This window comes from Rutilus rutilus (assembly GCF_951802725.1).
Source record: "Rutilus rutilus genome assembly, chromosome: 2".
Classification (NCBI taxonomy): Eukaryota; Metazoa; Chordata; class Actinopteri; order Cypriniformes; family Leuciscidae; genus Rutilus; species Rutilus rutilus.
Window position 1 is genome coordinate 13564608 of NC_140210.1, and position 27959 is coordinate 13592566.

The 27959-nt window shown below is 37.1% G+C and overlaps 3 protein-coding genes across 3 annotated transcripts in view; 2 read left to right on the top strand and 1 right to left on the bottom strand.

Annotated features, from left to right (window-relative positions):
* Nucleotides 1-3083: 3083 nt before the first annotated feature.
* fgg (fibrinogen gamma chain) lies at nucleotides 3084-6801 on the top strand. The gene is made up of 9 exons (XM_084402066.1): nucleotides 3084-3387; nucleotides 3474-3530; nucleotides 3643-3826; nucleotides 4477-4561; nucleotides 4683-4813; nucleotides 4908-5041; nucleotides 5362-5546; nucleotides 5947-6224; nucleotides 6330-6801. Exons 1-9 carry the CDS (start codon nucleotides 3328-3330, stop codon nucleotides 6509-6511), a joined length of 1296 nt encoding a protein of 431 aa, XP_084258192.1. The 5' UTR covers nucleotides 3084-3327; the 3' UTR covers nucleotides 6512-6801.
* A 2923-nt stretch (nucleotides 6802-9724) lies between these two features.
* plrg1 (pleiotropic regulator 1) lies at nucleotides 9725-18919 on the bottom strand. The gene is made up of 15 exons (XM_084401775.1): nucleotides 18776-18919; nucleotides 18465-18571; nucleotides 17564-17700; nucleotides 17383-17436; nucleotides 17164-17257; nucleotides 15936-16026; nucleotides 15513-15611; nucleotides 15217-15309; nucleotides 12870-13019; nucleotides 12664-12765; nucleotides 12465-12567; nucleotides 12225-12333; nucleotides 11564-11703; nucleotides 10745-10938; nucleotides 9725-10519 (listed from the first exon to the last, which is right to left on the bottom strand). The coding sequence occupies exons 1-15, from the start codon at nucleotides 18782-18784 to the stop codon at nucleotides 10460-10462; spliced, it is 1542 nt and encodes a 513-aa protein (XP_084257901.1). The 5' UTR covers nucleotides 18785-18919; the 3' UTR covers nucleotides 9725-10459.
* A 6134-nt stretch (nucleotides 18920-25053) lies between these two features.
* The window catches only part of dchs2 (dachsous cadherin-related 2), a gene marked incomplete at its 5' end in the record, with an annotated part of 54564 nt that continues 51658 nt past the window's right edge, over nucleotides 25054-27959 (top strand). Inside the window, one exon of the mRNA XM_084402770.1 lies at nucleotides 25054-26787. Within this exon, the coding sequence (XP_084258896.1) occupies nucleotides 25054-26787 (1734 nt within the window). The remainder of the gene's footprint in view (nucleotides 26788-27959) is intronic.

Sequence of the window (27959 nt, forward strand, 5' to 3'; positions counted from 1 at the left end):
AGGGTACAAAGCTGCAAATCCAAACTCCAGTAAATACAGCTTTAACATTTCACCAGGTACTGCTTTGGACAACTCTGTGGATTTATTGTAGATCAGCTTCTCTCTTTGTATTTTACACTGAATCCAGTATGTTTATGTCTTAAAGCTGATTGTATCGAATCAGGTTTGTTTTAATTAAGAGCTTTAAATGAGAATGAGATCAGTCTTCATTTAAACACCTATTACTGCTACCACAGTTAAAGAAGAAAAACAGTGCTGACCTTTGCTTGACTCACTGAATATTGTTTATCACTTATTGTTTATAATAGTTTTATCTTTTCCAATGGCAGCTGGAGATTTGTCACAAAACTCCTCATGCATGGATGCTACAAAATTTGATTTGTTAGTCGAATGCTTTCATTGCACCTCTCAACATGCATTTGCAATACAGTCCTTACAAAACAAAGGTTTACCGGCTGTGCAGCTTTTCTTAGCTTAGACTTCAGACTTTAATAGAAACTTGCATGTGTTATTTTCCTACAGTAAATAAAAAAAATTGACAAGGAATCTAGTCTAAAGAGCATGATGATGGTTAAAGCGATATTTCACTCTCAACATTTACTCACCTTCATTGTAGGAGTCATACTTACTATTTTAGTTTTTACAAATGTGTTCATTTCAAAATCTTTTGGTTATAATATTGTTTATTTCTGTGAGATTGTGCCCTCTATATGCGTGAGGGGAAATAACATTTAAAGGATATGCCACCCCTGACAGGAGGGGGGCGCTGGCGCTCTTTTGACCTTGCACATGGAGTCAGGATGGCATGGTTTAACACACTTGCAAAGCAGTATATAAGTTGTTTGGTTTTTGTTGCAATCCATCTTTATTTTGATAAACTTAAGTCATTGTTTGAATCCTTAATGGGCCTCTGAATCTATTCATGCCACTTTGCAAGCATCAAGAAAACATTGCATCAACATCTCCCACAGTGGACAATAAACAAGGGACAAAATTGGAAACACTGAACATTAATTTTACCACTACACTCATGTTATTTATAAACCCACCAAAATGTGTTCCACAGAAGAAAGAAATGTCTATATAAAAAGTATATATAAAAATTTGTTGTAATAATAATATTAATAATTTGTGCTACTGCATTCAGATTCTACGAAGCCCCTAAAGGGACATGGTGACTTTCAGATGAAATTGCAATCAGCAGTGTTTGAATTGCACAAGGCTGAAATCTATTCTGTTTTGAATGTGTGGTTCACAGTTTTGACAGCAGTGTGTTAGCATTTGAACAAAGTGCTGTAAATCCACTGTGTTGTGCAGGTTGTGGTTAAAGTCATGGGATAAGTGTAGAGTTTTGAAAACTGTGTTCAAGCAATGAAAAACGAACTAGAGTTTGGTCCACATGAACTGCTGCTGTGCAGACTGTAGTTAGAGTTTTGCGCATGTGACTCCAGTTGTGCCCACTGTCGTTTAGCAATCGAAAAAAAAACTGTAACAGTGGAGCGGTTCATAGTATTTGAATTTATATAAAGAAATATAAAGAAATGCGGTCAGTGCTTAACTCAAGGAGTTAGTAAAAATTGCCAGCAGTAAAGTTGGCAATATATTCATAGATTTGACCTTCCCGGATCAATAACTTGTGAGCTAAACGTTGTTAAAACACGAATGACACCTATTTCTAATCATAGTAACGTAGACAATGAGCTACAACCTAATTTTCCTCAAAACGTGCTTTATAATATAAATTGATCTCTATGAGCTATTGGCTAAGAGACAAGTCCGAAGGGACCATCTACAAGGAAAATACAAACACATAAAGACTACAAGACTCTTTCTTTATGCTTACATAAAAGGTTCCTGGAGACACATTTACACAAAAAAGTAACCAATATGATTTTTCAGATACAAGATTTGTGTGTTTGCATACCTTCTAATTATTACTCACCAGTTTACAAATGTACCTCAATTTAGCTTATTGAAACTAATTCATTTTTATCCATTCAGATGAGTATACAAGTATCTGTATATCAAGTAGCTTAGGGCTATATTAATTTTAAACAGATGCAAATGTGTGTATTGCTTCTCTGGTAACAAGGATCATGTAATACTTTTGATTTGCAACATCCCCTAGTGGTTTAGTTGGTGAAGACATGTTCTCACCTTTGGTACTGATGTTTGTAGCTTTGGAAACATATACAAGTATTGAGCAACAATATTGATATTCAGAGCGATTCAATTTTACTAGTGGTATTAAGACACCAAATTCACAAAAAGTTTATAACTAAAGTTTCAAATGATCAATCAGGCTGTTAAAATTTGTTTGGTAATAGGTTAAAATACTGCTTAATATTCAATATTCATATCACATTATTCAACCTGTTTTGTGTGTGTGTATGTGTGTGTGTGTGTGTGTGTGTGTGTGTGTGTGTGCTTTGGTCATTACCAAATAAAGAAAGACAATTTTGCCTCAGTGACTCAGGTGGCAGAGATTAAAACGTCAGCAAAAGTGTCTGTCTGTGTGTGTGTGTACATGTGGTGTAGAGATTTGTGGAACATTTAATCTCAAATTATTGGAAAAGAAAACACTTACAAATCATTAACTTAAAATTGGATAATGACCCATTAGCTCTGTAGCAATGGATCTGTGTTTGTCTTTTTGGTTTGTTGGCTTGTTTATGCCTGTATTATGATTATGTATTAGGAAAAACAATTTTTAACAAAGCAGTGATTCAATTGCTGGAAGGCATAAAATTGAATCTAAAGGTCCTTAAAAGGGGATAGTGCAGGGGGTCCACCAATTAGTATAATTTAGTCTAATTAATCTAATTGTTTTTAGGGAGAAAAAAATAAGAAACATAAAACATTAAGTTAACTTCAACCAAAGCTAAATAAGCTTCAGTTCAGTTTTGTTTCACAGACAGGGCTTTAGCCTAATCCCTGACTAAAATGCATGTTTAATGTTTACTATGGTCAAGGCTTAAATACCAGCAGTATTTCTTTACAATATAAAACCCCCAAAATGTTCTTGGTCTGAACAAGGTTGAATAACCCTGATCGATATAATGTTCAGGTACCAGTAATGAAACCCTTACAAGTTGTCTCTGCTTATGTATGTACATTTGCAGGAATTGAACACAATGTCCCATCTCTGTATCATTTACGGTTAGTTCTGATTCAGACAGTGAGTAAGAGAAGGATTGTGTTAGCTTTTATTTGCATAGTGGACTGTTATCTTCATTTCTGAGGAGGACCTTGTTCGGATAAATATCCTGCGGCAGACAACAGTCCCACACAATCTCAAGGGTACACCACACAGATTGCAGGTCCAACATGGCCTCGTTAATGCATGTGGTTGCTTCCATCCTGCTGCTGTCCACATTAACATCAGCGGTGAGACTTTTTATTATTATTATTGTAATAGTAAATATGTTATAATGCCTTTTACTGATTGTCTTTTCTCCCTTTTTCACCTAAAGCAAATGAGAGGGGACTATTCACCGTCGCAAGATTTGTGTAACCCAAATGATGGGTTTGTAAGTACAGATTGTCTGCTCTGGATTGTTTTAAGTAATAAACTCAACAATTAAAATGCTACATTGTAACAGTCATTGGTTTAACAGTCACTCTCCGTCCTTACTTTCTCAGGGGACATACTGCCCTACCACATGTGGAGTTGCTGATTACCTACAGAGGTACAAGCCTGATATAGACAGAAAGCTGGATGAAATGGAACAGGATTTGGAGGAGATCGCCAACCTTACCAGAGGAGCGCAGGACAAAGTGGTCTATCTGAAAGACTCAGAAACACAAGCACAAAAACAAGCACCAGGTAGCACAATTTTTCATTAATTAGGTGCAAAATGCAAAACATGTGTTTACAGTTACAGTTGTCTCGGATGAGCTTTTGAGATTTTTAAATCTGCTCCTGCTGGGTTGATGCAGGTTTCTGTTATTTGAAATTATAGATAAGGGCCCTGAATGTCATGAAAATTGCCATGTGGTGTAAGCAACAAATAACATATTTTTCCAACACCTTGAATACATATGTGTGTGTGTGTGTGTTTGTGTCTTGTTACTTTGAAAAAAAGTAAATATAATAGTTTATTTATTTATTTAAAATGTCAATCATAATTTTTTTAAACGTTATCATCTCCGCGTAAAACTTCAAAAATGCAAATCTATGAAAACGCTGACAGTGCACATGCGTATTACGTGTTTAGTCTGTAGGTATGCACATTTGAATATATATGTACACAGGCGTGTAGTCTTTCTTTACAAATTGACCTCACCAAATGACTTGTCTGGCCTTAAAAATTACAGAATTATTTTTTTTTTTGCTTGTCTAATAAAACTTAATTTAAATACAGAAAGTAAAACGTGCTTATCATTGAATAGTCATTGTATGTATGAATTGTATTTTTAAAATAAATGTTAAACTTCACTTGATTTTCATGAGGCTAATCACAATCCTTTTGTCAGATACATACATCAAAAAATCTTCAAGCATGCTGGATGATGTATTGCGATTTGAGAAAAGCATTCTCGCTCAGGAAGATCAAATATAGTGAGTACTTTTTCTTGTTTTTTTTATACCACTTTTTTAATGTCCTGATAGTTTATTAAATGTCATTATATAAATCAATAGTCTTATTAAATATACTTTTTTTTTTATTCCCCCTCCCCAGTCAACTGCAGTCAATCCTACAGGCTAATGAGAAACGAATAACTGATTTAAAGCAGATGTCTCTCCAGCTGGACCAGTTGTGCAAAGAGCCCTGCAAAGACACTGTGGAGATTCAGACAGTCACAGGCAAAGGTAAAATCAGCATTTAAACATCTTAATGACATTTGACATGGTGAATTTTCTTTACATACGATTAGAGAGCTGAATTATGTGTACTTTTCCCCAGATTGTCAGGACATTGCAAACAAAGGTGGTAAGGTCAGTGGGCTCTACTATGTGAAACCAGCCAGGGCTCCTGAGGCGTTCCTGGTCTACTGTGAGATAGACAGCTTTGGACGTGGATGGACTGTACTTCAGAGGGTACGCAACACAACAGACAATGCACAGTCACTCAATTTCCTTTAAAAAAAAAAAGAGATACAGGGCCGTTGGTGCCGTGACCCAGATGAGAGTGAGGTTTAGGGTGGTGAGTCCAGTAGTTGTTCAGGTAAACTTCACTCCCCTGGCCTCAAGAGGTACACAAAAGACAGACTTTACATGCTTCTTACATTCTTTTTACCACACCTGTCTCCCATGCCGGTTGACGCTGGCTCTAATCCCACTTGATGTGGTGTGAGTAGGACCAGTTACAAATGCATGCTACTTTATTGATCAATCAAAATTAATTACATGTTTTTCAGAGACGGGATGGCAGCGTTGACTTCAACAAAAATTGGATTCAGTATAAGGAAGGCTTTGGGTACCTCTCACCAGATGACAGAACAGAGTTCTGGCTGGGGAATGAGAAGATGCATCTGCTGTCGGTTCAGTCCAGCGTGCCTTATGTGCTAAGGATAGAGATGGTCGATTGGGAAGGCAACAAAAAGTAATGAACCATGGGAAAACATGAGTTTTTCTTACTCTTACTTATGTTTGAATCTCACAAGTGGAGTTCCACAATCATTTTATTTTTGCATTTTTGCATTTGGAATACTTTTATCCAAACTGACTTTCTATGGTTTGGGTTACAGGAATTGTGTTTAATTTTGGACATCAATTTAGTGTCAAACCTAAGCAAGATTTATCCATGAATTCCAAATGCAAGAGTTTTCTTTATCTGCAGTTGTCAAACAGGACTTTGCTCTGCTACCAAAATTGATTTTTGTCAAGTGACATTTCATGACCTCTTCAGTCAGATCAAACACGCTGCTGAACATTAGGGTGCACAGCAATCAATAGGCTGAGTGTTTGTCACAAATTCTGTCTTGTAAAACTTGCCTTCTCAGGTATGCCGACTACCACACTTTCAAACTTGGACCAGAAGTTGATGCATACCGCTTGACGTATGCTTATTACTTTGGCGGAGATGCTGGTGATGCCTTTGATGGTTACGACTTTGGCGACGATCCCAGTGACAAAATCTACACATCTCACAATGGCATGCAGTTCAGTACACCTGACAAAGACAATGACAAGTTCGGGGAAAACTGTGCCTTGCAGGAAGGGTCTGGCTGGTGGATGAACCGCTGCCATGCTGCTCATCTCAATGGAAAATACTTCCAGGGTAAACCATTACACTCTTTCCTCTTCATAGGAGATGGTCTTCCTTCCAAAATCCATCAATATTATACTGATCTCATTACTGATGTATTTTTTTCTGTCTTTACAGGTGGCAAGTACACAGAGAAAGACACAGAGCAGGGATATGACAACGGCATTATCTGGGCCACGTGGCACAGTCGCTGGTATTCTCTGAAGGAGACCACCATGAAGATCATTCCTGTTAACAGAATCACTGCTGGAGGGCAGCACAGCGGTGCCAAGCAATTTGGAGGCCTGGGAGACATTTAAAGGCCTTACCAAAGCTCTCCCCATTGTTCTGAGATATCATTTTGTTTTTGTGAAGCAATTGTTGAAATACATGGGAATGACATGGGCAAAGCATTTTCAAGTGAGTGTAAACATGTCTATTGGTGTCTGATATTTTCCATTCTTCAAAAATTAGGTCTGCAAAAGCTTCTTGTCAAAAGTCATGTTGGTCATGTTTTTAAATTCAATCAACTCATGAAAATGAAATGGTCTAACATTGCATTGCACCTGTCAATGAATTAATAAAAATTCTCTGTCTTTTGTAAATGAAAGGTATTCTGTAGTTCTCTTTACTTAATATAGTGATCACTGACAATGTTGGTGAAGTTCAAATTAGGTATGTCACAAAGGACTGTAGGAAACTCAGAAGCGAAGACCAGGAGACTTGGTTGTATCTTCAGCAGGATTCTTTATTGAGAACACGAGCTGTCGGTAGCTGCAGTAATCAAGTCTAACTAAGGCAGTGTACATTGTAGTTTATATACACTTACCTAAAGGATTATTAGGAACACCTGTTCAATTTCTCATTAATGCAATTATCTAATCAACCAATCACATGGCAGTTGCTTCAGTGCATTTAGGGGTGTGGTCCTGGTCAAGACAATCTCCTGAACTCCAAACTGAATGTCAGAATGGGAAAGAAAGGTGATTTAAGCAATTTTGAGCGTGGCATGGTTGTTGGTGCCAGACAGGCCGGTCTGAGTATTTCACAATCTGCTCAGTTACTGGGATTTTCACGCACAACCATTTCTAGGGTTTACAAAGAATGGTGTGAAAAGGGAAAAACATCCAGTATGCGGCAGTCCTGTGGGCGTAAATGCCTTGTTGATGCTAGAGGCCAGAGGAGAATGGGCCGACTGATTCAAGCTGATAGAAGAGATACTTTGACTGAAATAACCACTTGTTACAACCGAGGTATGCAGCAAAGCATTTGTGAAGCCACAACACGCACAACCTTGAGGCGGATGGGCTACAACAGCAGAAGACCCCACCCGGGTACCACTCATCTCCACTACAAATAGGAAAAAGAGGCTACAATTTGCACGAGCTCACCAAAATTGGACAGTTGAAGACTGGAAAAATGTTGCCTGGTCTGATGAGTCTCGATTTCTGTTGAGACATTCAGATGGTAGAGTCAGAATTTGGCGTAAACAGAATGAGAACATGGATCCATCATGCCTTGTTACCACTGTGCAGGCTGGTGGTGGTGGTGTAATGGTGTGGGGGATGTTTTCTTGGCACACTTTAGGCCCCTTAGTGCCAATTGGGCATCGTTTAAATGCCACGGCCTACCTGAGCATTGTTTCTGACCATGTCCATCCCTTTATGACCACCATGTACCCATCCTCTGATGGCTACTTCCCGCAGGATAATGCACCATGTCACAAAGCTTGAATCATTTCAAACTGGTTTCTTGAACATGACAATGAGTTCACTGTACTAAAATGGCCCCCACAGTCACCAGATCTCAACCCAATAGAGCATCTTTGGGATGTGGTGGAACGGGAGCTTCGTGCCCTGGATGTGCATCCCACAAATCTCCATCAACTGCAAGATGCTATCATATCAATATAGGCCAACATTTCTAAAGAATGCTTTCAGCACCTTGTTGAATCAATGCCACGGTGAATTAAGGCAGTTCTGAAGGCGAAAGGGTGTCAAACACAGTATTAGTATAGTGTTCCTAATAATCCTTTAGGTGAGTGTACATTTAGAGGGCAGTGCTTAGAAATGGAGACAAAGCACCTAGGTGACGACGTTAAACAAAGCATGCAAATGACGTATACAGATACAGGAACTCGCCCCAGACTCTAGAGTGTTACCAATCCTAATCCAATCAGCATAACTATTCAAAGACTGGGACAAGGGCTCCAAGAGCCATTAAAGAAAAAGGGTGAGAGTCTCAGTAATCTGACTCATTTAATTTACAATACAGAGAACAGGACTGGCAGGAATCTCTTGCTGGAAACTTTGCTTAACAGCTGATATCATCATCATAACCTTAAATGCTAAATTCAACGTACTCTACCTTAGTTTTTCATGTTATGTTAGGTAAGGACATAAGATCAGCAGATTTTATACAGATTCTTAAATTTGTAATCCCACAGTACACAAATTTTATTTTCATTTTATATTTAAAAAACAGATACATAGAACCTTCATAACAAAAAAAAAAATGGGTAACACTTTATTTTAATGTGTCCTAGTTACACAGGTTACACGTAATTACTGTTGTAATAATACATTATGCATAATTACAAGCAACTAACACTTAGCCGAAACCTAAACCTAATTGATATTACTTTTTGTGTAATTACACTGTAGAGTAGTTTAATTAAAAAGGGTATCAAAATACGTTGTAAAAAAAAAAAACACTACGGCTCAGAAAATTATTTCTTATGTTTACCATTTTCTTTGCCTGTTACAAACATCCACCCTATTCAAAATTTGAACATGGGAGTGCATCATTGTTTGTTATTCAGGTTTTGTGTAGGTGTGTTAACCTCCGTGTAGGAGTTGTGGACCACATGGTCAGTAAGTCAATATTGCCCCAGTACTGTGATAGAACACCCCGATCAGGCTGCACTCCAAGCTCCCTGAATGATGCAAGGATTTCATCATCCCTGCTGTGGAGCATCAATAAATAAATATTGAGTCAGCAATTTTGACACAGGAAACAAGTGCCTTCTTGTTTGCATTGTGGTTGTGAATTTTTTATGTAACACTATCAGTCTTGATTAATTAAAATGTCTGGACAGTTTATTGCCATCAAGCTCATAGCAATGACTTTTTGTATCTCACCTATTATGAATCCATCAGTAGAGATGTACCTGTAGTTTGTGTCAGAAATACAACTCTATCTGGAACCTTAACATCGCTGTTAATGTTTTGCTTATATTAGGGGTAAACTATCAGGACAAGGGGTAAGTTTAATCATTGGGTAATATGTGAATGATTATTACCTTCTTTTGTTGCAAAAAAACACTATAAAAAAAAAACTGAATAAAGTAAAAACTGAATAAAATATACATTTTCACATAATTGCAGAAACTGCAAAAGCTGAAACGCACAGTAGTATATAAGCACATAAAAAAAATCTATTCGTGAATGAGGGCACTAGAGGTTCAACTTTTTGTTCTTGAATTTATGCCTTTCATGAAATGATGAAGATCAGTTCAATAGGATGAAAACAATGGGTTTTAAACTAGGGTTCTTTATTTTACAAAATATTTCGTCAGGAAATACATTTTTCCAGACATGAGAGATACATGGTATAGGATTTTTCCTTTTTTTAAATTTCCAGGAATTCGCTGTAAATTAAAAAAAAAAAATTATAATAAAAAAATACATATGCAAAATGACATTTGTATTGTTTGTCACTGATTGAGATCAGCAACAATGCACAGATCTGAAATAGAACATTATTATTCTGTAGGATTTATTGAAGTTCAGAATGAACAGCTGGGCAGACCGTGTCACATAGACCTGCAAATGGTGTTTGGAGTAGACAGGGAAGAAACTTTTCCTCATGTATACAACCGCAATATTCATATTGTTATTTAGATAGGTAGAGCAAAGCAAAATGTCCCATCTGATCTCAAGTGTCTCCTGACTTCACTTAAAGTGTTGTTTGTTTACGCCTTAAAGGCGTCAGTGATTTCAGGCCCAAAAAAAAAATAATTCACATTCATCTAATCTTTCCTAACGACGCGTTTTTTTGACGGCATGCTTATGGGGCGGGCAGCTAGCGGATCGTTAGGAAAGATTAGATGAATGTGATAAACAATTTTGGGCCTGAAATCACTGATACAACCTTTAAGCAGACATTGCCATAGAAATCAGCCAGCTAAAATGTAACAAAATGAAAAGGATAAAAAAAATAATAATAATTAGATACAAAAAAAAAAAAAAAAAAAAATTCCAATAACCCTAAAATCTTTTTCTCTTCAGGATCTCAGGTTTCCAATTAACTGGGTGGGATTCTTCAGTCTGAAAGAAAAAAATATATATATATTTATCAATGAAAAATTAAAACTGAAAAATTGCAAAAATCACATCAAGGCAGTTCTCTTCAATCAAGAACTTAAATGTTTAGAGAACTCTTCGAGGATTTTAAATTCACTATAACCTTTTTCCCTCATAAACATTTAACAGTCAATGTGTTATTTTAATTAATTATACTTAGTTTTAAACTAGTATTACTAGTGAACTTACAGCTGTTTCGTCCTCTTTGTAGACCTTAATGGTTTTGTCAGCCTCTGCTGTTATGAGCCGACTCTCAGACTGATCAAACACGCATGCAAAAATCCCTGACTCGCTGTCCAGAGAACCGGGCTGCACTGCTGCATGAATCCTCTGGAAGTTGTAGCCAGTCCTCCAGTCCCACATGTGAATAGTTCCATTATCAGCTGATGTGAAAAACAATAGAAAGGATAGTCAGAACAAGATGCAACAATTGAGGGACAAAAGTAAATAAAAAAAGGCTGCTTTTAAGTCCACTTTTTATGCCTTTCCCTCACTAACTACCCTTCGTCTCTTTCACATGGATGACCATCATTGCTTGAGTTGCACGAGAGCCCACAACTGGCAGAACCCTTGCAATGGGTTTAAATGGAACACCCTAAGCCCTTGATCACTTGGAATCTACTCTGGAGCCCACCGTGGAGACCGGGGTTGCCAGTTTATTGGGTGTGATGTCCCAATCGTGTTGCATTGGATCTGTGGATCTGCCTAAAGTGATACATATCAGTAGACTCGCTCCCTCTGACAAAATTGAGTCGTCGAGGGTCTGTCCAAATAAACTTCCCTCATCCACTTGACGAAGCTGAACGCGCTTCAAAATGGCGGCCGGGATTCCCCTGAGGAGAAGTGATTATGGAAGTTTGCAAGTATATGTTTAAAAGTGGAGTTAAATGCAGCCCAGACAAGACAAAGGGGAAACAAATATAGTAGAAATTCAATATGGTTTAAATACAATTAATTGTTTTAGCATGACTGGCATTGCAACATAAATCGTTTGAAGGAGCATTTCACCTCCTGACACCAGAACACCATCTGAATTGACAGCCAGTGTGTTGATAATGGCATTGTGTCCTGAAAGATTTTGGATGAAGTTCCCATCAGGAAACTTCCACTGCTTAATGTTATCTGGAGAGCCAGAGGCAAAGGTGTACCTGTTAACGAGAGGATATGATTTTAAAAAGACAAGAATACTTTGAAACCGATCCAGGGAACTGGAACTTAGTTAGTGTGGGAGATAACCAACAATATGTAACTGATGTATTTGATCAGGGCCATATGCTTTCTGTGATATGGAAAACACAAACTGAATTAAATTTGACAAATTATGGCAAAAAAAAAAAAAAGGTCTTCAGTCAGAATATCTTTTTAGCTCTTTTTTTTAACTGAATGCATGATATAATACATTAATATAACTTTAAATAATAATTCTATTAAATTATTGAAAGCAGCATTATATGAATGAATACATTTAATTTAACCAAAAACACATAATCCAGTAAAAATTAATGTGGAATGGAAATGCAGATTATGGCAAGCTAAAAAAAATATGAGAAAAAATAAAAGTGCATTTCATAGGGCCTTAATTTATTACTTTATTCTGTTTACAGGTTTACTAAATTTATATTAGTCATGTTAATCATGTTTCTTAAAAAAATGACTTTGTTCAACATACTGCCTGGGATGGAGCACCAACGCTCTGACAGACTTTTTGTGGTTAGTCAGTGTGGCTCTTGTCTTGCCAGCGATCAAATCCCAGAGTCTAATGGTGGTGTCATGACTTCCTAAAGACGGGAAATAAAGCACATGAAACATGAACATAACCTAGAACAATACATGGTATTTCATTGAAAAATGCACCAGCAGCAGAAGTCTGTTCAAAAGGCGGAGTCAAAAAAATAAAATGTATGCATACCTGTAATCACCTGTGGCTCGGCGCTTTGACATTTGACTGTAGCCACTGTATTGGTGTGTCCAGAAAGGGTGTGAACATTTGCCTTGGTCCTGATGTCCCAAACCTACCACACACAGAAAACATACATTCCACTTTGCATAACATGTTCATGATCAGTTATCACACAAAAAAAAAAAAAGAAAAAAAAAAAAGGTCATACTCTTGCTGTGGCATCTCGACTGCAGGTCACCAGTACGTCAATGGTAGGATGGAGGTCGAGGCCATAGACTGCACTTAGATGACCGTGATAGTGCCTTATTACCTGTGGACAACACAAAACTCAAAATGTATCTATATCGGTCGGTATCTTTTAGGTAAAGCTTAAAATGAATGCACATTGTTTGTATTTGTATTTAAAGTTTGTACCTTGTTATACTCTAGATCCCAGCATTTAACCTGTTTGTCCTCCCCGCAGGAGAACAGGTAAGGGCTGCGTGTGCTGACGGCCACACCTCTCACTGTGCTGATGTGACCTGTCAGAGACAACTTCAGCCTACCGCTGGCAAGATCCCAGATCTGGCATTACAGAACAAAAGCTTAACACTATTCAGTGATACATAATAAACAGTGATACAATGTATCGGCCAATAATCGACCGATTGTTTAAAAACAGCCAATGATCAGGGCCAATTATATCCTGTCAATTAAAAGGGTGTGGAAAACTGCACGACTGCAAAATGTCAGACTGCAACTCAATGTGTGGGAAGAAAATCTCTTGTTGAATTTAGGGCAAGTTAACAAGACAATAACGCTTTAACAGTTAAAAAATAGCGACGTTAATGCAGGCTTTATTTGACCCTATGATTTACCCGTAGTTCAAGCCAGGGTGTTCTTAAATGTGACGTGACAGATCCGTCACTGAGGCAGTAGCGCTTCAGCTCAAGAACCAGTGTGGAGCGAGAGTATTTTTTTCTTCCACTTTAAAACAAATTATATCTAGAAAAAAAATGCATGAATATCAGAAGGTATGTTGAAAGCTACAGTACAACTTAATGAAATCCATATCATAACTCATGTAATCACTCAATCTGTTGTAACGACGCCCAGTTCCAGGAATGCACTAATATTTTGTAGGTAGTACCAGTTTACAACAATTATTAGTTAACACTAGGGCTGAACGATATATCGTTATCGTATCTATATCGAGATATGAACTTTCAAGATATTACTATCGAAAAAAGCAACGATATAGACGATATAGATTTCCCCTCTCCGCGCTCGCCCTGCATACAACTCTGGCAGTCACAACAAACATCAGTTTTACGAGTGCCCTTGAATGCACCGCTAAACCCAGCGCGCACACACTACCAGGGACGTGGGAACTATACTGTGAGGGGGGGGGGCGGCGTTTCTATGGTGACGCGTCATTGCTTGTCACGTGACACACCGCAGCAGCAACAGCGCTCAATGAATGATGATCTGCTTTTATGTCATTTTTCCTTTTTTATTCAGAATATTCACAAATGTGTTAGCTATGGCATGAAATATTTGATATTCCGATTGTCAAATACATGCAAGTGGAAGTATATTGTTGTTTAAACACCTTTATAACGATCGCGTTAGTTGAGCTGTATGCGCGATGGGCGCCGCCGTGTTAGTTTGTGCCGCAGACGCAGTTCAGAGAATCGGATCTGTTGGATTTACAACCTCTATGTTTACAACACGTGAATTCATCCACTTCTCCCGAAATACTTAAAAGTAAGTGGCTGGTGAACTGGGAATAGAATAGAGTAAACATTGAAGTTACTTACACAATGTGTATCTGATATGAATAAAACGTGTCGAATTATAATGGAAAGGATTATTATTACCTCTTCCATAGACATCAGTGTGTATTTTACAAACTCTAAATGTATTGTTTTTTTAGTACTTACGTAGTCATATCGTATTGTATCGATATCGAGATATCTGGCATGAAAATCAAGATATGAAATTTTGTCCATATCGTTCAGCCCTAGTTAACACTTCGGAAAAAATTATAATTCGTCGTTACACTACATCCTTATGCATCGCTTTCTGCCAGGACTTTTATGTGCTTTTCCCAAACCACTGAAGTGACGTTGACGTCCAGGTTAAGCAGTAGCCGTCAGGCAAGTGTTATTTAAAAAAACTACTGATGTACTTACAAACTTTCCAATGCCTTGTTTTATGAGTACAGAACCTATTTCAACTACTGTATAAGTTTTGTACCATTCTGGGCATTATTAGTGGGGTAATTTACAAGATACATCCTTGGATCCATTAGCGCCTGCACTAAGCCATCCGGCTAATTTCTCTAAATAAGCTCTAACTTTAATAATGTTCAACCAAGGGAAAAAAGGCTTCTGGGGGGTGTTTGGCTCAAGGTCATGGTGCAAAGGACCCTAGGTTGATTTTACTCCGAACCACCCCTTAAAGTAAACAAACTATCGGTATCAGCCGATATCATTCTGAATAATCGGCTAACGGCGGAGAAATTTAGTATCGGTGCATCTCTAATATATACAGTTTGTTTTATATATATATATATATATATATATATATATATATATATATATATATATATATTTATATTTATATTTTTTATATATATATATATATATATATATATATATATATATATATATATATATATATTTTTTTTTTTTATATATATATATATTTTTTTTTTATATATATATATATATATATATATAAAAATCGTGCAGCCCTAATCTGAAGTCACATAGATCACCTTTATTGTTCTGTCTGCTGATCCAGTCACAAACCACTGGTTTCCAGGCTCCACTGCTATAGATCTCACCCAGCCCAGATGGCCACTGATGACCTGAGAGACAACCGGAGAAGAACGTCATTACCAATGAAACACCATCATTGTAAACTGCCCTTATGGACCTGTGCGGTCTTTAAAAATGAAGCCACAGACATACAACATAACATGAAGCACAAAGACAAACTTTCTATTCACGAACTCAGGTGTGATGTAAACAAAAATGCTGATTAACTCCTGGAGGGAGACAAAGCACTTACTCTGTACAGTTTCCATGGTGGATGCCACTGAGGTTTGGGCATGGTAGGAGCCTTTCTTGGCACTAGGCCAGAACTCTTTGTGCCTCCTTCCATAAGAGACTGCAACAGGAAAAAGGAAAAGCTCATGATTCATCTTTGAAAAACTGTGCAACAATCTACATACTGATACACAAAAGGTGTAGGTATTATTTTTTAGGTTTAGGTAGCCTACTAAAATACATGAAATACTCATTCATGAAATGACATTAGAATCAAAGAAACAAGCTTTCAAGAAACAAACAGAATTGAGTGGATGAAAGGTGCTTCTGATTTTAAAATCTATTATTAACATACAAAACTAATTAGAGCACATAAAATTACTAAATTAAATTACTACACTTTTAAATGAAAACTGAAAATACAAATATGAAAGGTGGTGCTCACCAGTGCGTGTTGTGGAGGGTGAGATCTCTCTGCACCTCCTGCATGTCTGTGGATATCTGCCACACTGGCTGCAGTTCGACTGGCTTCCTGCCTACAAAGCAAAGAAAAATAAACATCTCAAAAATCTAATTTACACTTTAATTTGTCTCAAAATGATCAAACAAGTGAACAGCACTAAATACAGGAGTAGAACAAGGTCCAAAATGTTTTGCAATTGAAACACAAACCACATTACTAGATATTCAAAAACCCATGCGATTACATCACAATTACAGTGCAAACGCTAAAGCACCCTTTAAGGGATTTTGTGTTTACCTTGAATTATCCACATATTAATTAATTTTTATCAGTTTAGGGCTGTGGATAGAAACTGAAACATCTTGTTTAAATTTTTTTTTAAATCAAGAACAGAGTAGGTGCCCATGATTAACCAAAATACAACCAAAATCATGATATTGCTTAGTGCAATTATTAAATCACAAACGCTGCAATTTAAAAATACATGTACTGCTTGTTTCATAGTGAAGCACGGCACCATGCTCTTTTACGCATGAGCAGCTCATGAACCGGTATTTTTAATAGGAGTGCAATGGATCACAAAACCCAAGGATCATATTACGTTTTTGAGTCGCGGATCAGCCCAAAAAAAAAAAAAAAAACCTTTCCATTTTTACTTCAAGAAAACACTAAACACTAAGTTATTCGAACCCATAGCAAAAACTACAAGCCTAACTAATACATTTCAAACATTATTAAAGGCAAGTGTGTACAGTCAGTAATAAATTAAGAACAAACAAACAAATTACAAGCATAGATAATTGGCAGGTGTAGCAAAAAGTTTGTTTTAGGCCCTAGAGATGGGTATTTTGAGAAAATTGTGTGTATGTGTGTTTGTTCAAACCATGGAAGCGCAAAAAAAAAAAAAAATCAACTCTCTCAATGCGCTACTCTCGCTCAGACCTGAAGTGCGTGCACGCAAAGCCGCCTTTCAGACAGCATGCGATTGCAAAATCAGTTCTCTTTCACAGATTACAGAGCTTGAGTGGTCAAAACTTTAGCATGTGTGAGTGAGTCAATCACTTGAAAACAATGGTGCACTAGAAAGTGCACACACGACATGCACATCTATTCACGCTCAAGGTCAAAGGAGTAAACTCCTTACGTATACCTGGGCCTTTAGAAGAAAATGAGAGATTGTAGTGTGAAGTATTGGCGTTTAGCTTAGTACCTAGCTTGAGAAGGAGGAAGAGCCAAAGCCATAGAGTGAACACCTGCTTCACTGGGCATCTTCTGCATCTGTGTGTCTGCAGTGAGGGCCACTCCTGAAAACATTAGAGAAAAAAAAAAAAAAACTCTATGATTAGGCCTCGTAAGAAAACAGTGTAAAATGTTCAGCATCTAGGTTCTCAAGCTTAAAGGAAAGGACATTGAAAACCTCAAGTCTTACCTGGAGCAGATGGGTATGGATGAGTTCCTGTCACCAAGTAATCTGGACTAGTATCTGCATTAATAAAAGTAAAACAATTACAGTAAACTGATTAATCGATGTTGCTGATTTCACTAACAAACCTTTTGAGATTCACTAAAAAAACATTAATATAACAAAGGCCAAAAAGAAAGAGACGTACCAGGCAGTGGGTATTCCGGCTGGCCATACGAGTCAGAGGCATGGAGTGGCCCTTTGTCTCTGCCCTCTTTCAGCACAGGCATGTCTAACACAGGTCTGTACTCGGTTTTCATCTTCACTGCCATCTTCATTTTGAAGCTAAAAACATTTAAGGTACAAGTAATATTAACTAGCATTGTTTACGGCACAAATGAAAAAGAAAAAACAAAGTAATCGCAACTTTCAATATCACAAAATGTCTTTCTTGGGTTAAAGTGAGCAGTGGCTGGTATTAATAGGAAAAAAATTATATTCACTTGTGCATACGTATATGAATGATTATAAAAATACAAATTTAATGTAAATAAATGAATATACATTAGCTTTAAGTAAAATGTAGTAAATAAATATATTAATGAATACAATTACATATAAAAGGTAAAAAAATAGATGATAAAAAAGTACTACTAAATATTTTCCAAATAATATTTGTACTTTTTTTTTTAACAGTATACATTGTGTCTTTACATAATTTATAGCTGCCTTTTAAATTTTAGGATGGGAGTTCCTCGCATGAATATGATCAATATGAGTGGCATCTAAAAGTATGAAAATCCCAATCCCCCTTCCATCCTAAATTAAACAGAAAAATATTAATTGTGTCACTCAAAAGAGTGTTACTATAACTGTACTATATTGTTACATATATGTACACTAGCTGCTGCTATCTGTCCCGCTTAATAAAACCATTCAGCTCAGATTTGTTTGGAAAATTGAGAGCTGCATACGGAGCGATCAAAGGCTGTCGTAACTATCTTTTTCAACGGCTCTGGCTACATCGTATCGCCACCGTTCCAGATTACCTTTCTACGTTAATAAAACCGAGAGCAACAGGATGGTGTATTTATTGTGTATTAAGTTACCTCTGTTCGTCCAGCGCTATTGGTTTAGCATGATCCGACACAAACATATCATGTGTCCTTTTCAAAGAGCGAAACACTAGCGTGTGGACCGAGTGCTTCTGCACGTCCTATAGGAATAAAAACACAGATTATCAAAATCAGATGATTGGTTAAGTCATACAGAAACATGTTACTATTAGATTTGTATATCTAAAATACCAAACATGTGCAGAAAAATGGCACGCTGCTTTCATTCACAAACTATTCACGAAACTATGCAGCTTGACTACCAATCTGAAACACTCGCCAATTAACCAAATTCACCGCTTTACCTCAGTCATGTTTGTGGGCTCCCCAAAACACGATGCTCAAACTTAAATATAAAAACTTCGCCACACACCAAACAATCACAACCTGAACCGGACATGAACACAATACTTCCGGCCGCGACAAACTGTCTTCCGGTAGAGCGTTACGTCAGAATGACACAAAAGTCCGCTTATAAAATGGAAATAGATGTAACTAATTTGTATTTATAAGAAATGTACACATTTATGCAGTAACATACGGTTAGGTTTGGTCATCCGTGGTTACTCTATTTTATATTTGTAATTTTACAAAGCAATATTCAAACATATTTGCATATTTAATATTTTCATTTAACTTCAAGATTTAAACTTTAAAAGTACACTGCAACGATATTTATTCATTCATGTACGAATAGGCTATTTATGTATTTATACTGGCTGCCACTTTAGACAGACCACATGAAGCATAAAGTAGGCTAATGTAATGTTTAAGGTACAGGCTAAATCAGGGGTGTCCAAACTCGGCCCTGGAGGGTCACTATCCTGCAGAGTTTAGCTCACACTTGCCTCAACACACCATATTCTATTCTATATTCTAATATGCTTAGTAAGACCTTGCTTAGCTGGTTCAGGTGTGTTTGAGATAAACTCTGCAGAACATGGCCCTCGAGGAGCAGGATTGGACACTGCTGAGCTAGTCAACTGGCTGGAGAAAAAATACCCCTGAAAACTGCATTAACTAAGGGCTAATAGTAGTGTTCTGTTCTTATGTATTAGATGTGAAGTGTTGACTCCTGAAAATTGAACACTAACTTAACTTGCAAAGACAACTTTCACAGTTTAACCTGTTAACTGTCAGTGTTCCGGACACTTGGTATCACACTCAAAATTCATTCTGTGCAATACCTTTTAGTGGGCTCAATTTTTGTGATATCAACTAAATTTGGAACACAACTTGGTTAGACATATTGCTTTTTCTAGAAAATGTATTGTCAAAATTATTTTGTAAAATATACATTTTGTAGGCTAATTTTTTTTTACAGCAAAGATGATCATCTATAACTTCTTTATGCTTTTATTTTTTGAAGCTGTCTTTCCTTCAGCAATAAGGTGTTGAGTGTCTTCTTTAAAAAGAAACCAACCATAGGCTATAGGTCTGTACTCCAAATCATTTATGAATGACCATTTAACCCTCTATGGTGGTGGCTCCAGGCAATATAGCCTATTTTATTAATAAAAAAAAAGGCTATAGACCTATATTAAATAAGACACCCATTCATTGGTCAATGCCATCGCAGGGGAGGAGAACTCAAATACTAAACAATAAAATTGCATGACCCACAGGTGTCCATTTTAGGCTTGATCAACTTAGAGCGGTGCTGCACAGACCGATCAGTTTATGACATCAAAGTTTTGTGAGAGTGTTAGAGCAGACAGCTCCATAAGCTTTTGAATCGCTCTTGCGGTACTTTGATGTCATAAACCGATTGGTCTGTGCAGCGCCGCTTTAAAGTCGACATGAAATCAAAATTGACCCTATTTACTTTGTTAGCGTATATTACTAGTCTTGTGGTGAACAATTAATCTGTGCAAGTTAATACACAGAAAAAAATCGTTTGCCGTGGTAATCTTTAATCAAAATCTGAAAAGTTACTTCTGGTCTGAAATGGCGTTCCTTTTCTGATGACGTCAGTTTGGCGGCTTGAGTTGAAAACGCTTAACCACTCCCCTCAAACCATTAGTCTGCCATGAGCAGAAATGGAGAGAAGGAGCGCTAAAGAAAAACCCTGCCCTCTGTTCAATATTCCGTTTCACTTGGAAATACATCACAACACTGGAGAAAAGTCGTTTGCAACTTCTGGTTCAAGGGGACTTTAAGTCGAAAAATCCTTTTGTGTCCTCTTTTAGCACATGTGTACGACTCCATATTTTTGTGTTTTTTCACTAATTTTCATCCAGATAATCACTTCATTGATGAGTAAAGAAGTATTCTTCTTCTTCTTTTTGAAATTTTATTGGTGGTTGACAAACAACAAAATGGTGTATTACCGCCACTGACTGGTATGGAGTGTGGTTCAAAATGACATACAATAAAGAAGTATTTTTGAAAGCTTTAAATTATATTGTAAAAGCAATCACTGTGAAAAATGTACGTGTGTGTCTGAGGTGATTTAATTGCTACATCATAACCCCTTAACTCCAGCGCGGCAATACTTTGATGGTCGGTTAGAACAAGGCAGAGTGCCGTAACTTCACGGCAGCGTACCCGTAACTTCATTCGAGTGTTCAGGAGCAGCGAGAAACGAAGGCATAAAGCCGTAACTGACGTTACGGGCTTCTACCATAGTTTCCCCTTGGCTTTTTGAAGTTACGGCAAAAACATAATCTTATTCCACCCAAAAAACAATCGAATTGAAACTTGATGTTTGTCTACATGATAAAACTTATGTTTATTGTCCTAAAAAGTACAATAACTCATTTTCGCCAAAAATTGAAGTTACGACCTTTTGCCTTAGTGCGGCAGTACTGCTCTCCTCTCTTTGTGTGTTACAGTGTGTGTTACTCAGTGACTTTGTACAGGGCCAGGCCTGCATTGACACTTAACCTCCCTTGGTGTAGGTGATTTGGGTGGTGTGGCACTGCTGTGTGGTGTGTACCAGAAGGTTGGCACTGTGATGGTGATTAAAGGTGACTTCTTATTTGCGGGATGCTGTGGGTTTTATTCTGTTTTCTTCTTCTGTCTCTTACAGGTGGCAGAAGGTCCATAAGAGCAGGCCCAACCCTCTTGCAGTCTTGAGGAGAACTATTTCCTACTTCCGTGGATTTAATTATGGATACATGTTTTAATTAGTATTTTAATCTTTGATGATTTGTGTTGGAGCAGTAAAATTGTGATTTTTTTCTTACAAACTACAGTACATTTGCTGCTTAGAATCAAGTATGATCTGTGGAGGGCTCCTCCTGCCTTGAATAAGGAGGTGGCGTAGTCAGCTTAAATTTCCTACACTACAATATCATCAGATGTATTACAGGACATTACAAAAAAGTGATATCGCTAGCCTCATAGCATAATTGCCTAACCCATATTTTAAAAAAAAATGACTTAGGCAATTATGCTATGAGACTAACGATATGTGTCCTTGAGGCAACATTGTACCGTAATGGAATCGCATAAGGCATACCAGGCATAGGTTGGAATACAAATATATTTTAATTTGTAAGGAAAAGAGTTAACGCTGGTTTGCTTTGATCAGACAGGTCATTGGCCGGTTTGGGTTGAAAGCAAGGGGCAATGCAAATTCCCAGGTTGTTCAGGCACTGTAAAAGTGCAGTGCTCAAAACTGGCAACTTATCTGTGTTTTTCTGTTGAGAGGAATTGCTTTCTCAACTTTCACAAGCAGTGAGAAAGGAGATTTTGTGTGTATGCAGGTTCTTGTGTGTGTATGTGCATGCTTGTAAGGATAAGGTATATTAGGAGGAGGTTATGGTGATTTGTAATGTTTTACCATGAAACAACACTGATTTTAATGTTTGATATGATAACTTGATGATATGATGGTTTGGTAATACTTGTGTTCCACGATGGTACGATGGCCAAAGCAGGCAACATCTGTTTATCCAAGTGTTTGGTTCAAGAAATTGATGTTTTCAATAAATATATTTATTTTTTCTGCATGAAAATGTCAAATGTTTCAGTTTGTTTGGTGTGGTACAATGTTGCCTTGAGCTCGCAAACTTTTAATAAATAAATAAATGTAAAAATAATGAAAATGTTTATTGATCTTGTTAAAGTGTCCAATTTTAAGCAGGAAAAATATTACAAATAATATTTTTTTCTTCATTGATATCATATTTTGTATCATAGAGGGTTAAGTTCAGATCTATGTTAAAAAAAGGGGGTGTTCCAAACCTGTATGAATTTCTTTCTTCTGCTGAACACAAAATAAGATATTTTGAAGAATATTGGTAACCAAACAGTTGATGGGCCCCATTGACTTCTTCCATAGTATGGAGAGAGAGAGAAAATGCTGTGGAAGTCAATGGGTCCCACCGACTGTTTGGGTATAAACATTCTTCAAAATATATATTTTCTGTTCAGCAGAATAAATAAATTCATACAGGTTTGGAACAACTTGAGGCTGAGTAAATTATGACAGAATTTTCATTTTTCGGTGCCTTTACATTAACACGAGTTACATTTATTCATTCAGCATATATTATTTTGGGGAGTGGTCCATAATAACTAATAATAAGCCTATTTATTGTGAACACTATGTTCAAACTTGGTAAACATGAAAAACAGAACACTGAGAAAATATACAAAAATATTTCTGATGCTAGAGGGTTACAGCAAGTTCTAAATGATCAGCCATTTATATCAATATAAGTGACCAAGGAAGGCTGTTATACTAATGTTGTCCACTTGCTTTTCTCATAGGTCTTATTGTTTTGTTGGTCTCATAGATTATTTACGGCTTTAATGTTGCACGTATATGTAACAAGCAAAGTATTTATCATTAAATAACATTACAAGCCTCTCATAAAAAAAGGTACAAAAGCTGTCACTGTGGCGGTACCTTTTCAAAAGGAACACCTTTGTACCTAAAGAGTGCATATTAGTCCCTCAAAGGCACAAATTGTTACCATAAGTGTACATATTAGTACCTAAATGGTACGTATTAGAACCCTTTTGAAGGGTAATGTCCCAGTGACAGCTTACCTTATTTTCTGAGAGTTATAATCATAATGTCAGAAAAATATCTGCTCTGCTGTTGTTCATAAATACCAGTAGTGATGTTGTACAATAAGGACATTGTCACAACACCGGAAAGAGCAGTGTCCTAGTGAGCCAGCATCCTTTACTGTCCTCACCAGTGTCCGAATGTGTGAACACGATATACTGATTCACAAGCTCGGGAGCTAGGGAGCTGATTGAGACACACCCTAATAATCCTGAAGACCTTGATTTCCTTGTTGTGTGAGTGTGTGTGTGTGTGTGTGTGTGTGTGTGTGTGTGTGTGTGTGTGTGTGTGTGTGTGTGTGTGTGTGTGTGTGTGTGTGCTTTGAAACATGCAGCGCTCATGTGTGATTAAATCATAGCTCTTTAAAGTTTAATAATCACATTATGCCACCATTGTGATTTCTGTTGCTTTGTCCCCAAATTCAAGTCCTCTTGAAAATATAATTAACGCTTTTCTTATACAATTTAAGATTTTTAAGATATTTAATATTTAAGATATTTAAGATATTTTATGGCCTTAAATTTTGAGGACCCACAGGTTAGGCCAGTAGTAGGCCAACTTCATGTTTTCCTGGAGGTTCCCCAGCACTGTTACATCTAATACAAAGGTGTGCAAGCCCCTTTCCCCAGGGCGACAGCTAGAGACATAGCAGAATGAAAACAACCACCTTAAAAACAACTATGCAAAAATGGGGGAAGTACATCTTGTTAGCTTCAAATATTCATCAGAATAAAAAACCTTAAAAAGGGTGTAAAAACACTGGAAATAAAAGCAGTTGAAGGCGAGAGGACATTTCTTGTTTTGCTGAGTAACATGGACAAGATATTCAGTAAAACAGTGAAAGTTCCTTTTTGAGTCTATGCTATTTATATTTAATTCTGAACAGTCACTGGGATCTTACTATAATGATTTTTCCTATAACAACTAAAAATGGTTTAAATTTATTTGCCTAAAATATCTTGGATGATTGAATAAATCATCATACGAAAATTTACCATGGTTTTATTATAGTAAAAGTAAAAGTGTAGTAACCATGTTTTTTGGGGGGCGGATTGATTAACATATAACAGTTTTACAGCAAATATTACCATTGTTAAACTATGGTTAGTGTAGCAAAACAATGGATCATTTGTGGTTACCATGGTTAATTTTCTATAATATAATATAATATAATATAATATAATATAATATAATATAATATAATATAATATAATATAATATAATATAATATAATATAATATAATATAATATAATACAAAAATCGAAATGGCAGGAGGTCGGTCTTTTACACCTGCTTCAAGATACTGCGCGTCACGTGACAAGGAGAGTATTCAGGCGCGCGTGCCGCTCGACATAAGACACTTCATGCTGATCTTCTTCTCATGTGCCGCGTTCAGCCCTACTTCACCAGGAGAAGGTGATTCTATATTGAACCTATACATACACGCAGCGGAAGAAGAGTGATGGCTGGAAAGACACGGACGAGCATTCGCCCCTGAAGAAGAGCGGTTTGGATAGCGAACTAACAAACTTATAGCCTTCTGATGTTTTCACTTAAAGATGGAGTTTTACGTAAGGACTCTACTCCTGTTTCTCTTATTTACATTATTTTGTGAGGACGGTTGCGCGCAGGTGTTCAATCTCAGTCTCTCCATAGAGGAAGGTTTACCTGCAAATACTATTGTCGGGGATTTAAGTGTTGGACTGCCGGCGCAAACCCAAATTTCTGGATTCTTTATATCTGAGAGCAAAGATTCAGATGTGTTCAGAGACTTTGAGATCGATGGAGACTCCGGGATCATCTCCACCGCCGTGGTGTTGGATCGAGAGCGCACAGATAAGTACGAGTTCGCGGCCGCCGCTTTAACAGGAGAGGTTATTAAAGTAAGCATCGAGGTGAAGGACGTGAACGATCATTCCCCTGTATTCCCTGTAAAAACAATCAATTTGAATGTGTTTGAATTAAGCCCTCCAGGAAGCCGTTTTGAGTTGGAAGGAGCTCAGGATCAGGATATGGGTGATTATGGCACCCAGGGCTACAGAATTACAGATGGAGACATGAGGAAACTTTTTAAAGTGGAGATCCGCAGTAGTGGAGCTGGTATGTCAAATTTAGACCTTATTCTGCAAGCAAGATTAGATAGAGAAACTACAGACTTCTACAATTTCACAATTGAGGCATTTGATGGTGGTGTACCATCCAAAACAGGCCAGTTGCAAGTACATATTACTGTACTTGATGAAAATGACAACCAGCCTGTGTTCAATCAGTCAGAGTATCATGCTGTCTTATTGGAAAGCACCCCATTGATGGCACCAGTCTGCCAGGTATTTGCTACAGACCCAGATCTTGGCAGCAATGGTCGAGTCACCTATGAGATAAACCGCCGTCAAAGTGATCCAAATGAGTTTTTCATTATTGATATTTCCTCAGGTATCATTAGTGTAAATAAGGTTTTGGACTATGAAAACCAGTCATTTTTTGAGCTCATTGTGACAGCATGGGATTCTGGGATTCAACCTGAATCCTCCAGCACATTTGTAAGTATTAAAGTACTGGATGTCAATGACAACCACCCAAATATTAGCGTCCTGTTCCTAAATGAGGCCGGAGCACCTGAAGTATCAGAGGGAGCGAGAGCCGGAGACTATGTTGCCAGGATTGCCGTCTCAGATCCAGATTTAGGAGATATCAAGAAGATTGATGTTCTTCTCCAAGGTGAGGATGGAATGTTCTCCCTCAAATCCACTGATGATTTTCTTTACGTTCTCTGTGTGGATGGCCCACTGGACCGAGAGGTAAAGGACTTGTATGAACTCACTGTGACTGCCACAGATTTCGGCTCTCCTCCTCTGAGCAGTGAGATAACATTTCAGGTTCAGATAACAGATTTGAATGACAATGCACCCGTTTTTGATCAAAACATCTATGAGGAGAGCATTTCTGAGGATGTGCTTGAGGGAACAGCTCTCTTCCAAGTCAAGGCCATGGACAGAGATCTAGGAGGGGATTCTGGAATCACCTACTCTATTGTACAATCAGAGCAGGAGCATCTGTTCAACATAGATCCAACATCAGGTCTCATTACTACTGCAGCAGGCCTAGACCATGAGCGAGAGATGGAACTGAGGTTCTTAGTGGTGGCTTCCGATGGTGGTTCTCCTTCGCTGTCCTCCACGGCCACTGTGACCATCCACGTGGTGGATGTCAATGACAATAAACCTATATTCCAACAACAGTTCTATAATGTAACCGTCAAAGAGCACACAGCTGTTGGGACATGCATCCTACAGGTATTTATTATTATGCTCCTTTTCAAGAAATTGTACTGCAGCCAGTTTGATTATGGTGATAAAAATATGCCACTATTATTTGTAAGAAAAAAAAGATTTAAGTCAGTATTAGTTAACCCAGAAATAAAAAACCTGTCATGATTTGCTCACCCTCATGTTGTTCCAAACCTGCATGACTTACTTTCTTCTATACAAAATGAGATATTTTGTAGAATGTTGCGACCAAACTGTTTTGGTAACCATTGACCATTATTTTGTTATTATCACTATTATTATCACATTATTATCACCATCAAATTTGTTTTAATTTTTGGGTGAACAATTACAAACAAGCAAGAATAAAAAATTAAAACAAGTGCAATCAAAAAGAAGTTGTTAAATGAAGCTGTTTCTCAACAAATAAATCATTGTAGGGATTACAATGTCAGAAGAAACACTCAGTTACTATCACAACAACTCACACACTCACTCTCAAAACAGAGACCGTACTAAGACTTTTTGTTGAGACAAAGACAACAGTGTTGCAAAATAGCCAAATCACACTGCTCACTGCTTTGGCTCCTTGTGTGAAACTGTAGCCTGGCACAATTGTACTTGGCATGACAAATGAAATCATGTTTGTAGTTTAAAATTTTATTGGAAACACCTACACTACTATTCAAAAGTCTGGGGTACATAATATTTTTTAAATACTTTTATTAAGCAAAGATGTATCAATTTGATTAAGTAAAAGTAAAGACATTTTACAATGCTACAAAAGGTTTCTATTTCTATTTCTTATAAACTTTCTATTCATCAAAGAATAGAAAAGGTATCACAGTTTAATCAGCAGGTGAATCAATTTGATTAAGTAAATAATATAATAATAATTATTATTTTATTGTTCTAATATTTCACAATAATAATTTCTAACTATAATTGATCAAATAAATGCTGCCTTGGTGAGCATAAGAGAATTCTTTCAAAAACAATTTAAAAATAAAATCAACCCCACATTTTTTTAACATAGTGTACATTGAGTTCCACTTCAAGCTCTTTTCATTCATTTTAATAAATATACATTTATAAGGATCTTAAACATTTTAATTAAAGACTATTTTGTGGTCTCTCTCCAGCCACCCACATTGATTATAGCCTATGTCTCAAAACATAAAAAAAAAAAAAAGTTAGTT

Excerpts from the sequence above, each read along its gene's own strand:
- fgg (XM_084402066.1), top strand. The coding sequence starts at position 3,328 with ATGGCCTCGTTAATGCATGTGGTTGCTTCCATCCTGCTGCTGTCCACA. Across the intron at positions 4,562-4,682 it reads GCTCAGGAAGATCAAATATA|TCAACTGCAGTCAATCCTAC; the intron begins GTGAGTACTTTT and ends CCCCCTCCCCAG. Across the intron at positions 5,042-5,361 it reads GATGGACTGTACTTCAGAGG|AGACGGGATGGCAGCGTTGA; the intron begins GTACGCAACACA and ends CATGTTTTTCAG.
- plrg1 (XM_084401775.1), bottom strand. Across the intron at positions 15,612-15,935 it reads ACCCTCCACAACACGCACTG|TCTCTTATGGAAGGAGGCAC; the intron begins GTGAGCACCACC and ends TTCCTGTTGCAG. Across the intron at positions 12,568-12,663 it reads GTCGAGATGCCACAGCAAGA|GTTTGGGACATCAGGACCAA; the intron begins GTATGACCTTTT and ends TGTGTGTGGTAG.